The 14,347-nt window shown below is 41.9% G+C and overlaps 1 protein-coding gene across 4 annotated transcripts in view; it reads left to right on the top strand.

Moving 5' to 3' along the window:
- The window catches only part of cacna1c (calcium voltage-gated channel subunit alpha1 C), a 75,857-nt gene that overhangs the window by 52,203 nt on the left and 9,307 nt on the right, over positions 1–14,347 (top strand). For 2 of the 4 annotated variants that reach the window (XM_088989190.1, XM_088989191.1), the window contains exons 12-38: positions 436–462; positions 734–894; positions 1,444–1,517; positions 1,633–1,784; positions 1,880–2,081; positions 2,158–2,278; positions 2,468–2,582; positions 2,970–3,087; positions 3,217–3,286; positions 3,366–3,498; positions 3,580–3,709; positions 3,788–3,847; positions 4,588–4,694; positions 5,694–5,781; positions 5,861–5,968; positions 6,032–6,084; positions 6,153–6,299; positions 6,415–6,616; positions 6,784–6,942; positions 7,034–7,144; positions 8,027–8,110; positions 11,409–11,495; positions 12,673–12,810; positions 13,023–13,088; positions 13,199–13,290; positions 13,944–14,106; positions 14,194–14,321. In XM_088989190.1, the coding sequence (XP_088845316.1) occupies positions 436–462; positions 734–894; positions 1,444–1,517; positions 1,633–1,784; positions 1,880–2,081; positions 2,158–2,278; positions 2,468–2,582; positions 2,970–3,087; positions 3,217–3,286; positions 3,366–3,498; positions 3,580–3,709; positions 3,788–3,847; positions 4,588–4,694; positions 5,694–5,781; positions 5,861–5,968; positions 6,032–6,084; positions 6,153–6,299; positions 6,415–6,616; positions 6,784–6,942; positions 7,034–7,144; positions 8,027–8,110; positions 11,409–11,495; positions 12,673–12,810; positions 13,023–13,088; positions 13,199–13,290; positions 13,944–14,106; positions 14,194–14,321 (3,096 nt within the window). Of the gene's footprint in view, positions 1–435; positions 463–733; positions 895–1,443; positions 1,518–1,632; positions 1,785–1,879; positions 2,082–2,157; positions 2,279–2,467; positions 2,583–2,969; positions 3,088–3,216; positions 3,287–3,365; positions 3,499–3,579; positions 3,710–3,787; positions 3,848–4,587; positions 4,695–5,693; positions 5,782–5,860; positions 5,969–6,031; positions 6,085–6,152; positions 6,300–6,414; positions 6,617–6,783; positions 6,943–7,033; positions 7,145–8,026; positions 8,111–8,511; positions 8,596–11,408; positions 11,496–12,672; positions 12,811–13,022; positions 13,089–13,198; positions 13,291–13,943; positions 14,107–14,193; positions 14,322–14,347 lie in introns of all 4 variants that reach the window. The other 2 variants (XM_088989189.1, XM_088989192.1) reach the window with 2 other exon arrangements.

The raw sequence follows: 14,347 nt of genomic DNA, 5'->3' as shown, positions 1-14,347 counted from the left end.
ATGTACAAAATCCAATGCAATACATATGTATTGGTTTATATAGCGCTCTAACAACCGCTGAAGCTGGAAAAAAAGCGCTAACATGGAAAAAAGGAAATGCTGCCCCCTTGTGGAAAAGAAAAACATTGCCAGAGGCCATGGCCAGCGCTTTATCGGCACCCAAGCATGAAAAACATTCAGGAATGGCACTCTACGTCATATTTTCAATTCGCGGATACATTCGTGAATGGCAGTCAATGAGTTAAAAAATATTTAAATTAATTTAAAAAAATTCTACTTGACTTCTTCATTGACTGGTTGCCACTTTTTTTACATGTCCTCACAGGGTGATTTGACCCCGCCCCTTTTCCGTCAAATCACCCTTCGTGTTTCGTCTCGACGTGTGTTTTGTGCGTCCGTCTGTGTGTATAATCCATTTTGTTCTTTGTGTTCCAGAAATAGGATCTCCAAATCCAAATTCAGGTTAGTAACATGTCGTTTGCCATCATCTGCGCTCACCCGCTTCACAACGATGTTCGTGTGTGTTTGTTTGTGTCTATTTAGCAAATAAAGAAATGATAACGTCGATCCCGCGCTAGGAAACCACCGAACCGTGATGTCGGCTTCTGCGCTGGATTTAAAATAAAAATAAAAAAAAAGACGCCTCAGAGCCAAGGGGAATTTCATACGCAAATAGTGAATAGCAAGAAAATTGACTTTTGTCTGTCTTTTTGTTATTTTTGTTATTCTCCAGCCGCTACTCTCGCAGATGGAACAGGCTGTGCAGGCGCAAGTGTCGGGCGGGCGTCAAATCGCAGCTTTTCTATTGGCTGGTCATCTTTTTGGTTTTCCTCAACACCCTCACCATCGCCTCGGAACATCACCAGCAGCCGCAGTGGCTAACTGACGTGCAAGGTATCGTGTTTTAGATGCATCGGGGGGGCTGCGGATTTATTTTTTGAGAAAATATAAAAATATTCAAAATAATAGCTTAACTCATTTACTGCCATTCACTAATTTATTCGGGAATTGAAAATATGACCTATAGCGCCATTCCTGAATGTGTTCATGTTTTTTCATGCTTGGGTGCCGATAAAGTGCTGGTCAGACCTCTGGCAATGTTGCAAGAAACAGAATTTGCATTTTGTCCATGTTAGCGCTTTGTTCCAACTTCAGCTGTTGTTAAAGCGCTGTATAAATCACTATGTATATATTGTATTTTGTACATCTGCCCCCATTTCAAGCTCAGATAACTCCAGAGCTATATAACTTAGGGACAAACTATTTTCTGATGAAAGAAGAGCGACTAAGGTTTCTAACGCGGCATTGAATGTTGATGTCATCCTAAAACTCAATATTCTGTGGGTCCTGGAATTCGAGTGACAATGACAAAAACACAATTTTTTTTTTTGCACGTCTGGCAGTGAATGAGTTAATTGCTATAACGTGTTTCACTTGCTTCAGATATCGCTAACAAGGTGTTACTCGCACTCTTCACCGGCGAGATGCTCTTGAAGATGTACAGCCTGGGCCTTCAGGTACAACACCGGGAGTGTCAAATAAATTGAAATAAGGTGGCAAAAAAAAATAATCAAAATGGCTGACTAATCTAGTGAGATTTGTTTTGTTTTTTGTTTTTTTCCTTCACCGCAGGCGTACTTCGTCTCGCTCTTCAACCGCTTCGACAGCTTCGTGGTCTGCGGCGGGATTCTAGAGACCATCCTGGTGGAAACCAAGATCATGTCACCGCTCGGTATCTCCGTGCTACGTTGTGTACGCCTGCTGCGGATCTTTAAAATAACCAGGTGGGATTTTTTTGGGGGGGGGGGGGGGGGGGGGATTTGGACCCCCGACGCGTTTGCAACACCCTGAATGGGCTTTTGACTTTGTTTGCGTTTAGATACTGGAACTCGCTATCCAATTTGGTGGCTTCCTTGCTGAATTCGGTTCGTTCCATCGCCTCCCTGCTGCTTCTGCTCTTCCTGTTCATCATCATCTTCTCCCTGCTGGGCATGCAACTCTTTGGCGGCAAGTTCAACTTCGAGGAGACCCGGCGGAGCACCTTTGACAACTTCCCACAGTCGCTGCTGACCGTCTTCCAGGTCACCGATCGAATCTGGAAACAATTCTCTTCATGGCGACGTCCATTTTATTTTCACGATGGCTGTTATTCATCAGATTTTAACTGGTGAAGATTGGAATTCGGTGATGTATGACGGGATCATGGCGTACGGTGGTCCATCGTTCCCCGGCATGCTGGTTTGCATCTACTTCATCATCCTCTTCATCTGCGGAAACTGTATCCTGCTGACGTGATGAGAAAAACGCCATTTTGCTCTGAGCCAACTGTTTCTTACCAAAAAAAAAAAAAAAAAAAAAGGATTTTGGTCTTCAATCGTCGTCTTTAATCCAAAACTGGCATTAAAAGTCCACCAGGATGAATGACGTGAGACATTCAGCAGCATCCTTAATATCACCCCGTGGCCAGATATCCTTCTGAACGTCTTCTTGGCTATCGCTGTGGACAATCTGGCCGACGCCGAAAGCCTGACGTCTGCTCAGAAAGAGGAAGAGGAGGAAAAGGAGAGGAAAAAACTGGCCAGGTATGGAATCGAGATCAACAAGCTTTTATGGAGGTATTTATTTATTCCATCATTTAGGTATTTATTTATTTATTTGCGTATTTATGTATTTTCTGTTTATTTTTATTTTCTGCTCATTTAATTATGTATTTATATTTTTGTGTTTTTTATAATAAGAATAAGAATAAGAATAATAGTAATAGTAATGCATTCAATTTATAAGCACCTTTCATATATTTATTTTACTGTTTATTCATTTATTTATTTTATGTTCATTTATTTTTTCTGTTCATGTAATTATTTATTTATTTTTATTTTTTGTGTTAATTTATAATAATAGTAGTAATACATTCAATTTATAAGCTCATTTTATGGATTTATTTATTTATGTTCCTGTTGTGTTCCCAGGCTGGGCACTCCTGACAAGAGGAAGAACAACGAGAAGCCGCCTCTGGAGGAGGAGAAAAGGGAGAAGATTGAGCTCAAATCCATCACTTCGGACGGCGAGAGCAACACTGGCACAAAGGTACACACGATGAAATTTAGTAGATATTTATTTATTTGCTTTTTTAATTTCATTGAGAAAAATAATCAAATTTCAGTTGTTATTTCGGTCATTTTGGCCGAACGTCAAGCGCACTTTCTTTATTTACAGATCAATATGGATGATTACTGCGGTGACGAGAGCGAAGAGAAAAACCCATATCCTGCAAACGACTACATTGGTAACGCACGCTTGCAAATTTGAATCACCGGGAGTTTCTTATCACTTCATTCTCCTCAACCTTTTTTTTTTTCCAACAGGCGATGAAGACGACGAGGAACCGGACGTACCTGTAGGCCCTCGACCGCGTCCGCTCTCCGACGTCCAACTCAAGGAGAAAGCTGTTCCCATGCCCAAGGCCCGCGCTTTCTTCGTCTTCAGTCACACCAACAAGTAATCCATCCCGACCGACATGATAAGTGATAACATGCTAAGATGTCTGCTATCGTAAACTCGTTTTTTTTTTCTTGACAGATTCAGGGTTCTGTGCCATAAAATCGTCAACCACAACATCTTCACCAACCTCATCCTCTTCTTCATCCTGCTCAGCAGTATCAGTCTGGCAGCCGAGGACCCGGTTAAGAATGACTCCTTTAGAAATGAGGTACGACTGCTCGTAAAATACTTCCGCAATTCATATCATATCAAAAAATATAAGCCTCATTCGTGGATTCCCTTGTAGATCCTGGGCTACGCAGACCACGTCTTCACGGGGCTTTTCACCATTGAGATTATTCTTAAGGTACTGTCGGCTCCATTTCTATTTTTGGAACAAATATTTGCGATACATAAAAAAAATCTGTGTTTTCGTACAACATAAAAATGTTTTAAAATAATTAATTCTGAAAAGCAGAAGGGCAAATTCAGGCAGGAGAGTGTCAAGTGCACCAAATGACATGTGACACGCACCAAATAAACAAAAAATAAATAACTAGATGAACAGATGAATGAATAGATGAATACATAGATAAATAAATGACTGATAAATAAATACATGAATCAATAGACAAATGAATACATGAAGAAATACATTAATGAATACATGCAATAATAAATAAATAGACAAATAAATAATTAAATAAATGAATGAATGAATACATGAATTAATGAAAAAATACATAAATATATAAATATGTAAATAAATCAAGTAATACATAAATATATAAATACACGAATAAATAAATAAATACATACATGCGTACATGCATACATGCATACAGTACATACAGTAGATACAGTATACACAGTACATATATACATATATATATATATATATATATATATATATATATATATATATATATATATATATATATATACATATATATATATACAGTACATACACACAAAAATATTTTTGGGATAACAAAACATTGATACTTATTGTCTTATTTTTCTTTAAAAAAATACACAAATGTGTATGGCCTTGGACATTAATTTTATTTTATTTTATTTTGAAATGCCATTTTGTGTCCACCACAGATGACAGCATACGGCGCCTTCCTCCACAAAGGTTCCTTCTGCAGGAACTATTTCAACATTCTGGACCTGGTGGTGGTCAGCGTTTCCCTCATTTCCTCCGGGATACAGTGAGTCCAATCATTTATTTTGATTGCCGAAAAATGGATCAGCCGACAATTATCCAACCCACCCCCTGCATCACGGCCTCACTTTTCTCAACTTTACACCCCTCTTAACACCCCCCAAATTCCCCATACACACACACCACAATGCTGTTTGCTCTTAATCAAGATGTCCTTTACTTCTTACAGCGAAGAATGACGTGATGTTTCTCATGTTAACTCGCTATGCTACACTCTCTGTTTCAAATTTTTTAATAGACGAGACTTCTCGACGTAAGTTCATATTCGTGCATTTGAATATGACACCCCCTCGCCACCCCCTCTCCCACTTCTACCCAAGTCACCGTCACTCCCTTGATTTAATATTTCTACTGTTTGGGAGAGTGGAGCCAAAGCCAAAAAAACACAACAAAAATCATTTTAATGCTTTTTAACAATGCTAGTTGCTAATTATCATGATTAAAATTAATCCACAGTCAAAACGTCAACTCTCCCGGGCAATAGAAATGGCCGGGGAATGTTCAAACTCAAACGTTACACACTCCTTTCCAGACGGCGGCACAGTCACTCCCGTTGAACGATGCGCTGGCATTTTGGTTGGATGTGTTTTTTAGCACCTTTATTGTGAAAGGTCACGCGTTGGTTTAAAAAAAAATATCAAAATGTCAACGCATTTATTCAGTTTTGATTCTAGTTGGTTTTGTTTGGGGCACAACCTTTGAACTTTGCTTGCCCTTCTTTGTTTAGGGTGTCTTGTTTACGTGGATTAGTGTGCGTCTGTTTCGTTGATTGTGTAACCGGATTTGTTATTGCGGTTCTCCAAAGAGTCTCAAAAACATAATAAACAGGTTCAAGAATGTAGCTTTTATGATATTAGAGCTAATGGTAAAATGCTAAATAAAACTCTCAGTTGCTATCACCACGTTTACTAAAGAAATTTTGTCCGAAAAATGACGTTTTTGCATTTTTAGCCAAATCTACCGCTCAATGCTAACGGCGTTGCAGGTCCAGCGCCATCAACGTGGTGAAGATCCTACGAGTTCTCCGAGTTCTCCGACCTCTGCGGGCCATCAATAGAGCTAAAGGCCTAAAGGTCAGCGCCTCGTCTGTAAAAACCGAAACGTTTGGAAATGGCGTACTGATTGTGACTGTATCGCCCACCCCCCCTCCAGCACGTGGTGCAATGCGTGTTCGTGGCCATCAGGACCATCGGCAACATCGTCATAGTCACCACGTTGCTCCAGTTCATGTTCGCCTGCATCGGCGTGCAGCTATTCAAGGTACCGAACGAATTTCGACCATGTCGAATCATTCCCATTCCAACATCTCGCTTTGCTCTCCAGGGGAAGTTCTTCTTCTGCACCGACAACTCGAAACAGACCAAAGCCGAGTGCAGGTAAGTCCTCGCGGATAAACTCCGACTTCCACGGCGACGTCATGTTCACGCCGGGTTTCTCTGGCCAGAGGTTTCTACATCAAGTACAAGGACGGGGACGTTGCCAAACCCGAACGAGCCCTGAGACAGTGGGAGAACAGCGAGTTTAACTTTGACGACGTGCTCCAAGGCATGATGGCTCTGTTTGCGGTGTCTACTTTTGAGGGCTGGCCGGGGTGTGTGTCTTGACTACCAAAACACTCACGGATACGCACGCAGTCATTCGGTACATGGACCCCATCCGGTTTGTTGTCCGTTTCGGCTCATCAACGCCTCCGGTCATCCTCGCAGGCTCCTATACCGGGCCATCGACTCTCACACGGAGGACGTGGGTCCCATCTACAACTACCGCGTGGTCATCTCCATCTTTTTCATCATCTACATCATCATTATCGCCTTCTTCATGATGAACATCTTCGTGGGTTTCGTCATCGTCACCTTCCAGGAGCAAGGCGAGCAGGAGTATAAGAACTGTGAGCTGGACAAGAACCAGGTAAGGGGTTCCGATGGAACCAAAATTAGGTACTTTGGGCACCAACCTGATTGGGTTTGGGCACCAACCCGACCGGGTTTCGGCACCGACCTGCCCGGGTTTGGGCACCAACCTGACTCTGTTTCAGCAACGTCCCTCAGGTCTGACTTTGTGTCTTTTGGTCACAGCGTCAGTGTGTTGAGTATGCCCTGAAGGCCCGCCCTCTGCGCCGATACATCCCTAAGAACCCGTACCAGTACAAGGTCTGGTACGTGGTCAACTCAACCTACTTTGAGTACCTGATGTTCACACTCATCCTTCTCAACACCATCTGCCTGGCCATGCAGGTGAGCCCCCCTCAAAACCCACAACCCTCTACCCCAGTCCTATTTTTATATCTCTATGCGTCAATCGCCTGTCGCCACCTCCGTTCTGTAGCACCATGGTCAGACGAAGAATTTCAACGACGCCATGAACATCCTCAACATGCTCTTCACCGGGCTCTTCACCGTGGAGATGATCCTTAAGTTGATCGCCTTCAAACCTAGGGTGAGACCCGCTTGTCGCGTTTGTTTTTTTGCGCACTGGAATTCGGCCACGTGGTTATGCTAATGTAAATGGAAATGAATGTCCTACATTCAACCCAATGAGTGAACCCATCCAATGTTCCTCTTCATCTTTGCCCCGCCCCCTTATACCCCTGACAAACCCAAGCCTCCATGTGCTTTCACAGTGGCGCCTTGAGTCTAATCCGTTCCGCCAACACGCTTGTAACATACAACTGAAATTTTCCCATTGTGACTTATCATTAGCATTAAGCTAGCAGGAGTAAACACTGATCTACGTAGCTGTTAGGAACACCTGCGCGACTCCCCTTTAAGCTTCTTGGAGGGTTCGTATCTTGAAAAAGTTGGTTGACGGGTCGCTCTTATCTCAAGGCACCGCTGCGGAAGTGATTCTTGTCGAGTCTAAGTATATGGCGGATGAACGCGCGAGTGCTACACACTCGAGACCGACCCGTATGGATTTTTAATTTGTATTTTTTGTGGAGGGTTCAGAAAAACAATTCCAATGACTGATTAATTTGGAGAACGTGAATTAGCGTTAGCGTACATTATCCTTCCCGTATTGAATTTGGCTGCCGCTGCAATATGCTAAATGAGTCCGTCCAATCTTCGAGCCTCCCGAAGTTCACTTCATTTTGTTTCGACACGTGTCGCAATTGTGCTTAATTGCATATTCATGAACTTGGCGTGTAGCATCAACGCGTTCATTTTGTGTCAACAGATTTTTTTTTGTGTCTGTTTTTAACGAAGTGTAACATATCTGATCCCGCCTTCAACGTGCTACAAGGTGGCGGCAGATGGTGTTTCCCTTCTAACCTTCCTCCTCCTCCTCCTCACCCCCCATACCCCTCCTCCTCCTGTATAGGGGTACTTTAGTGATCCCTGGAATGTGTTTGATTTCCTCATCGTAATTGGCAGCATAATAGACGTCATTCTCAGTGAAATCAACGTAAGTACTCGCCTCAACCCCCCCCGCCCTTCCTCTGTCGCCACCCTGTTTCCTCCTCTCTCGTATTCTCTGCATCTCTTCCTGCTCCTCTTTTCCTCCCCTTCCTTCCTCAAGTCCCAAAAAGGCCACTCATTGGAATACCAAGTTGCATAAAGGCAAGTCAGGCAATCGCAAACGTTGGTCGGGCTATATTCCGTGACGATTAATCGGATTAAACTGTCTCACGCCACTCACGCATGCTGATTTTATTATGTTTATTATTATTATTTTATGGACATTTCAAGTATACATTGTTATATTTTCGCTTTTCTTGTCTTTTCATTTTTTTAAAGTGTCATTTTTGTTCTTTTCCCACCCTTTCCTTTCTGTCATCTTTCTGTCATCTTTCCATCGCCACACAGAATTATTTTATCGATGCATGGAACGCATTTGATGCCTTGATAGTTGTGGGTAGCATTGTTGACATAGCGATCACGGAGGTGAACGTAAGTAGCCCATTCTCCCTCCGTTTTAACACACACCGCACTCACATTTGATCCCGCAATGGCCGAATTGGCTCAAAGTGACTCAGAAAAAGAGGCCTTGGTGATGCATTGCTTTGCTAATTTGAAACACATTAAATGCACTATAACAGCGCTTTGTGGACACAGCTTCCAGAAACCTGCGCAATAATCAGTGGATCTGATGAATTTATTTTTTAATTTTATTTTATGATATTTTATGTATTGATGTATTTTATTATAGGTTATTTCATTTTACATTATTTATTTTTAACTACTTTGTTTATTTTTTGTAATTTTTTTATTCTTTATTTATTTCTTTGTTACTTTTTTTGCCCGCACATTCCCTTTGCATGCCAGCTGACAAGATGCATCGTTAGGGTCTGGTGTCGTTCAATTGAAGTGAAAAGATACACAGAACAGATAATTTTTGTTGTGCAAGTAAGAGGCACAAGAAACCAATTTAATTCGCAAATGCTCTCACACGGGGCCCGCCAGATATATGTAAATGTATATATGAATTCATTTTTTTTTCTCCACGTAGAAGCCCGGCGGACAACAATGGAGCCGCATAACAATACCCAAGTCAAATGTCGAGTGCCCATTGTGTTTACACTTCACGGATGCTTGCCGTCATATCGAGAAAAAAAAACAAATAAAGAGAAGAAGAAATGCTGTTTAGCATGCAGCAAGCAATAGCGCAATAATCCCCGACCGAACTCTCCATTATTTAGTCATAGAAGGAGAATAAGTTCTGCTGGCGGGGAAGCAAATCATGTCGTACAATGATGTCGCTTGTAGCGCTGGTCAAATAGATGAATGTCACGTTAAAAATTCATCTTGAAAAGTGTCGTTTTGTACCACCTGGACTATCATGGCTTTATGCTCTCGGGCTCAACATGGGCCAGGATGGGACTCAGTTCAATAGGAAGACATTTGAAACCACATCCAGACCCAACGATGCATCTTGGTTATCTGTGAAAGCCATCTTGCAATTGAGTGAATTCTAATCGAGGTTAATCCGGTTCACAAAGACGCTAAATATTTTCCAAAAGATCCCGTTTTCATTTTCTTTTTTTTCATATTCTAGGTTCATTTTAACATTGCTACAGAAGCAAGAAGGTTTTTTTGACCAAATCCACATCTATATTATTTATAAAAAACTACAAATAAAACTAATTAAGAATTTACTTAAAAATAAAATATTTTACCGTAACCTAGGTAGCATAGTCTGCGAAACATAAACACAAAATACAAATCTATCAAATTTAACAAAAAAAATATTGAAAATATAATTATAAAAATATATAAAATATATATATAGAGAGAGACATATAGAAAAAATATAACAAATATAAAAAATTTACATGAATATATATTTAAAATGTATTTAAAACACATTTATATATATATATATATATATATATATATATATATATATATATATATATATATAATATATATATAAAATCTAACAATATAAAAAACAGAAAAATATGTACAAGTTTTTATATATAAATATTGAAAAAATATAAACAATATAAAACAATCTAAAATATGTGTAAAAATATCTATTAAAATCATTTAAAATATATTTAAAAATATTTATATATCTATTTTTTTGGTTGTTTGCGTTTGTGTCTTTTATAATTTGACATATATTTTTATCGATATTTTTACATATATTTTAGATTATTTTATATTGTTGTTTTATATATACATAAGTATATAAAATGGATATACATATATAACATAAATATATATACAAAATATATGAAAAGTATAAACATATTTATATGTATAACTATGTAAAAATGTATAGTAAAGTCTCGTTATATTGATATCGGATATATCGATAGTCCCGGTTATATCGATACCATTTCTATGCACGCACTGAGAAAATTACATGCAAACAGGGTCGGATATCTCGATAGTCCCGGTTCTATCGATATTTTTTTGGACTCCCTTGAATATCGATATAACGAGACTTTACTGTATATTAAAATATAAAATGGTCCAAATGAGGTAGCAACATTGACGTTTTGGAACAAAACTACATCAGTTACTGTCAAATCCAACGTGAGTGACCTGTGTGCTCACATAACTTGCCTCCTACTTCCCCTACCTTCCTTTCTACCTTCTTTCCTCCCTTCCTTCATTCTGTCCATTCTGTTTCGTCCATCCAAGTGTCATCCAAACCCCACCCACACACTCATTTACGTCACGATCGTTCTTCCTGGCAGCACGCCGAGTACGTGTTACATTGCCTCTGAGCCTTTTGCAACCGCCAAAGATATTTGCCCCGTAAATGCAGCTTGAACGTTGTGTACCATCATGGACTGCGATGGCTTTGTCGCTCCAGCTGGCAGCAAGATAAACAGATAGCTCCAGAGGCGGCCTTCCATCCATCAGCATTCCCATAAAAACCACGAGCACCCGCGCATAAATGTTGCAGACACATCATCGGCTCCTTCGCCGCCTTTTTCTGCGTACCCGCCCGGGCGCCATTATTCATGATTTCAACCCCCCGGCGGCCTAAAAGCGACTTTTGTAATATCCCACAGTCCCGATGTGGTTCAATCTAGCCTGATGCTGCCCGTCTCTATGCTGTCATATCGTTAAATTGTCCCCCTGACCCAGATGATATGAGACATTGTTATTTAAAATAATAATAATAATAATGACTCATTGCAGTCGCTATTTTGTTGGATTCACACCTCTCCACCTCTTGATTAAGACAATCGACAGGCTTGACGCGGCGCCGCTCTGTTGCTGATCTTTGTTGCCTTTCCTTAAAGCCAGCTGACTCCTCCTCGTCCTCCTCCTCTTCGTCCTCCTCTTCCTACTCCTCCTCCTCCTCTCACCCCCCTGTGGTAAGACCAATGGTACGCTCCGACGGTAACCTCGTCCGCCTCCTTCTACCTTTCCTGTGTCCATCCGCATGACAACACCACCGCTGCCCGCCGCCCCGCCGCCGCCGCTCCGCTGATATTTTCATATTTGCGTCTGACATTTTTGCAAGCGGACGTTGTTGTTGTTGCCATGGCGCCCGTTGCTTCCTCCCCGCCCTCTCCTCCTCCCACCCGTTGCTTACATACGTCCAGTGCTTTGTCATCAGCGCAAAACATCACGCCCGTCGCACTTAGTGTCCTTGATCTTTCCATTGATTTGATGTGTTTGGAAAACCAATTCTTTCTTATTCCTTGACTCTGCGTCACACCCCCCACGCCCACAACACCCCCCCCCCCATGCTTACTTTGATGCAACGACCTCAACTCTTGGGTTCGGGTACGACTGAGCAGCAGAGATAGCGGACGGCCATTTTTCTCACATATTAGCGGCTAATGTATATTGAGACCGAGCGAAAATCTGTTCCAAAACTTTTGCAGAGTTTGGACGGTACGTGGGCGACAAACAGACCCCGCCCACAAAGAAAGAACAGCGGTATAAATAAATGAGATATATTCGAATAGCACTCAGCGAGATGGCTGAATATTTTAGCATTGACAACCGGCACACAAAAGAAAGCCGCTGTTCCTGCTGCTAAAACCTGCCAAATTTTCACTCCTACCACTCCATCCCAAATAAAATCTAAAAATAGCCTGTCACAAGAGGGTTTGACAGTAAAAGCGAAGCACTAGAAAGGCTGAGAATGAGCTTTTCCAAGCGTGATGATAGAAATTTATACTAGCAGGTGTCATATCTTAATCCAAGTGAAGCTCCCCAGTTGTTTGGCCACTCCAGGTATGATTTAATGGCACCTCCCTCCCAGATCGTCACTTTTTTTCTCGATTTATGGACCAGCTTCCCGGCGATGGCCATCTCTACGGAAACGCTAAGCGTATTAAAACGTGCGCGATAGCACAGATCATCCTGCCGTTACCAAAGTCCGGCGGACCGTGTGATCGCTCGATCTGTTTGTCGCCCTTGTGGATTCCCCTCTCAAATTGACAAACCCTCCCTTAACCGGATCTCTGTTGTGAGCCGTGTTCAATTTTTACATGCTAACATGAAACGTGTGCATGTGTGTTTGTAAATAATGTCAATAACGTCCAAAAAAAGGGCCTTCAGAACTCTGAAGAGAACGCCCGGATCTCCATCACCTTCTTCCGGCTTTTCCGCGTGATGCGTCTGGTGAAGTTGCTATCCCGCGGGGAAGGCATCCGGACGCTCCTGTGGACCTTCATTAAGTCCTTCCAGGTAACGTAGTCCGTTGCAGACCTTGGTTTTCTCCACACAGCCCTTATTTTGCTCAGCGGGACGTACTTTGTAGATCTGGTAGTCATCAATGCAATGTAAACAATAAGGGCCCTGAAATTGAACCCTGTGGAACACCATCTGACCGTGGCGCTCAACGGGGACATAAAACAAGCATGAATGTGCATTGGACTGATGTTGTCTCATCTCTCCAGGCTCTCCCTTACGTGGCCCTGCTGATTGTGATGCTGTTCTTTATTTACGCTGTCATTGGTATGCAGGTAAGCCACCTCCTGCTTTGTCTCTGTCGGATTTAATTGCCCTTTCCTAATTGTCCAAAGAGACTGGTGTGTGTTTTTTGTTTCTCTCTCCCCCGCCGTCTCTCGTGCAGATGTTTGGCAAGATAGCGTTGCGGGACCACACGCAGATCAACAGGAATAACAATTTCCAGACGTTCCCCCAGGCGGTGCTGCTGCTCTTCAGGTGAGGAAAATTGCAACGCTCCTCTACTTGTCCACGCATGTGGTACCCTCCCGGAGTCCCCACTTCAAAAATAATCCGTGGGGTTCCATTTATGCGCCCCATCGGTGTAAAGGTCCGAAATGGATTTTAACTCATTCACTGCCAGACATGTGCAAAAATGTCTCCACTCCAGTACTAGGGTTTTTGTCATTGTCACTTGAATTCCAGGACCCACGGAATATTGAATTTTAGGACTACACAAACATTCAATCCAGCTTAAGAAACTTTAGACACTCTTCTTTCATCAGAAAAAAATGAGTTAATTCCTAAGTCATATGGGTCTGGAGTGATATGAGTTTGAAATGAGGACAGATGTCCAAAATGCAATGCAATACATACATATTGGTTTATATAGGGCTTTAACCACAGCTGATTCTGCCCCCTTGTGGAAAATACAAAAAAAATCCAAAGGCCATGGCCAGCGCTTGATTGGCACCCAAGCATGAAAAACCAAAACCCGAACAAATTCGGGAGTAGCACTCGACATCATATTTTCAATTCCCGAATAAATTCGTGAGTGGCAGTGAATAAGTTAAGAAGGTATTGGATCCAGGAAGGAATTTCCACAAATGTTAGCATGTAGCAAACCGTAAGCAACCGTTTTTTGCCGGCAGATGCGCCACAGGCGAAGCATGGCAGGAAATTATGCTAGCGTGCTCGCCCTATCGTCCTTGCGAGAAAGGATCCACCAATGAGAACATCACCATCCAGGAGGACTGCGGGAGCCAGTTCGCCATCATCTACTTTGTCAGCTTCTATATGCTCTGTGCCTTTCTGGTGAGTACTTATCCCAAAACCCTCCATCTCATTTTTTAAAAAAATATTTCCTTGGGAGTGAAATTTGTACCATGAATCTTCACGTAGATCATCAATCTCTTCGTGGCGGTCATCATGGACAACTTTGACTACCTGACCCGAGATTGGTCCATCTTGGGACCGCATCACCTTGACGAGTTCAAGAGAATATGGGCCGAATACGACCCAGAAGCAAAGTGAATTAGCCAAACGTGACCCCCGA

The sequence above is a fragment of the Hippocampus bargibanti genome, linkage group LG22, assembly GCF_051943395.1.
Source record: "Hippocampus bargibanti isolate YZ-2025 linkage group LG22, ASM5194339v1, whole genome shotgun sequence".
Taxonomy (NCBI): domain Eukaryota; kingdom Metazoa; phylum Chordata; class Actinopteri; order Syngnathiformes; family Syngnathidae; genus Hippocampus; species Hippocampus bargibanti.
The sequence above is the reverse complement of the archived record's forward strand: the minus strand, read 5'-3'. Positions and strand labels throughout refer to the sequence as shown.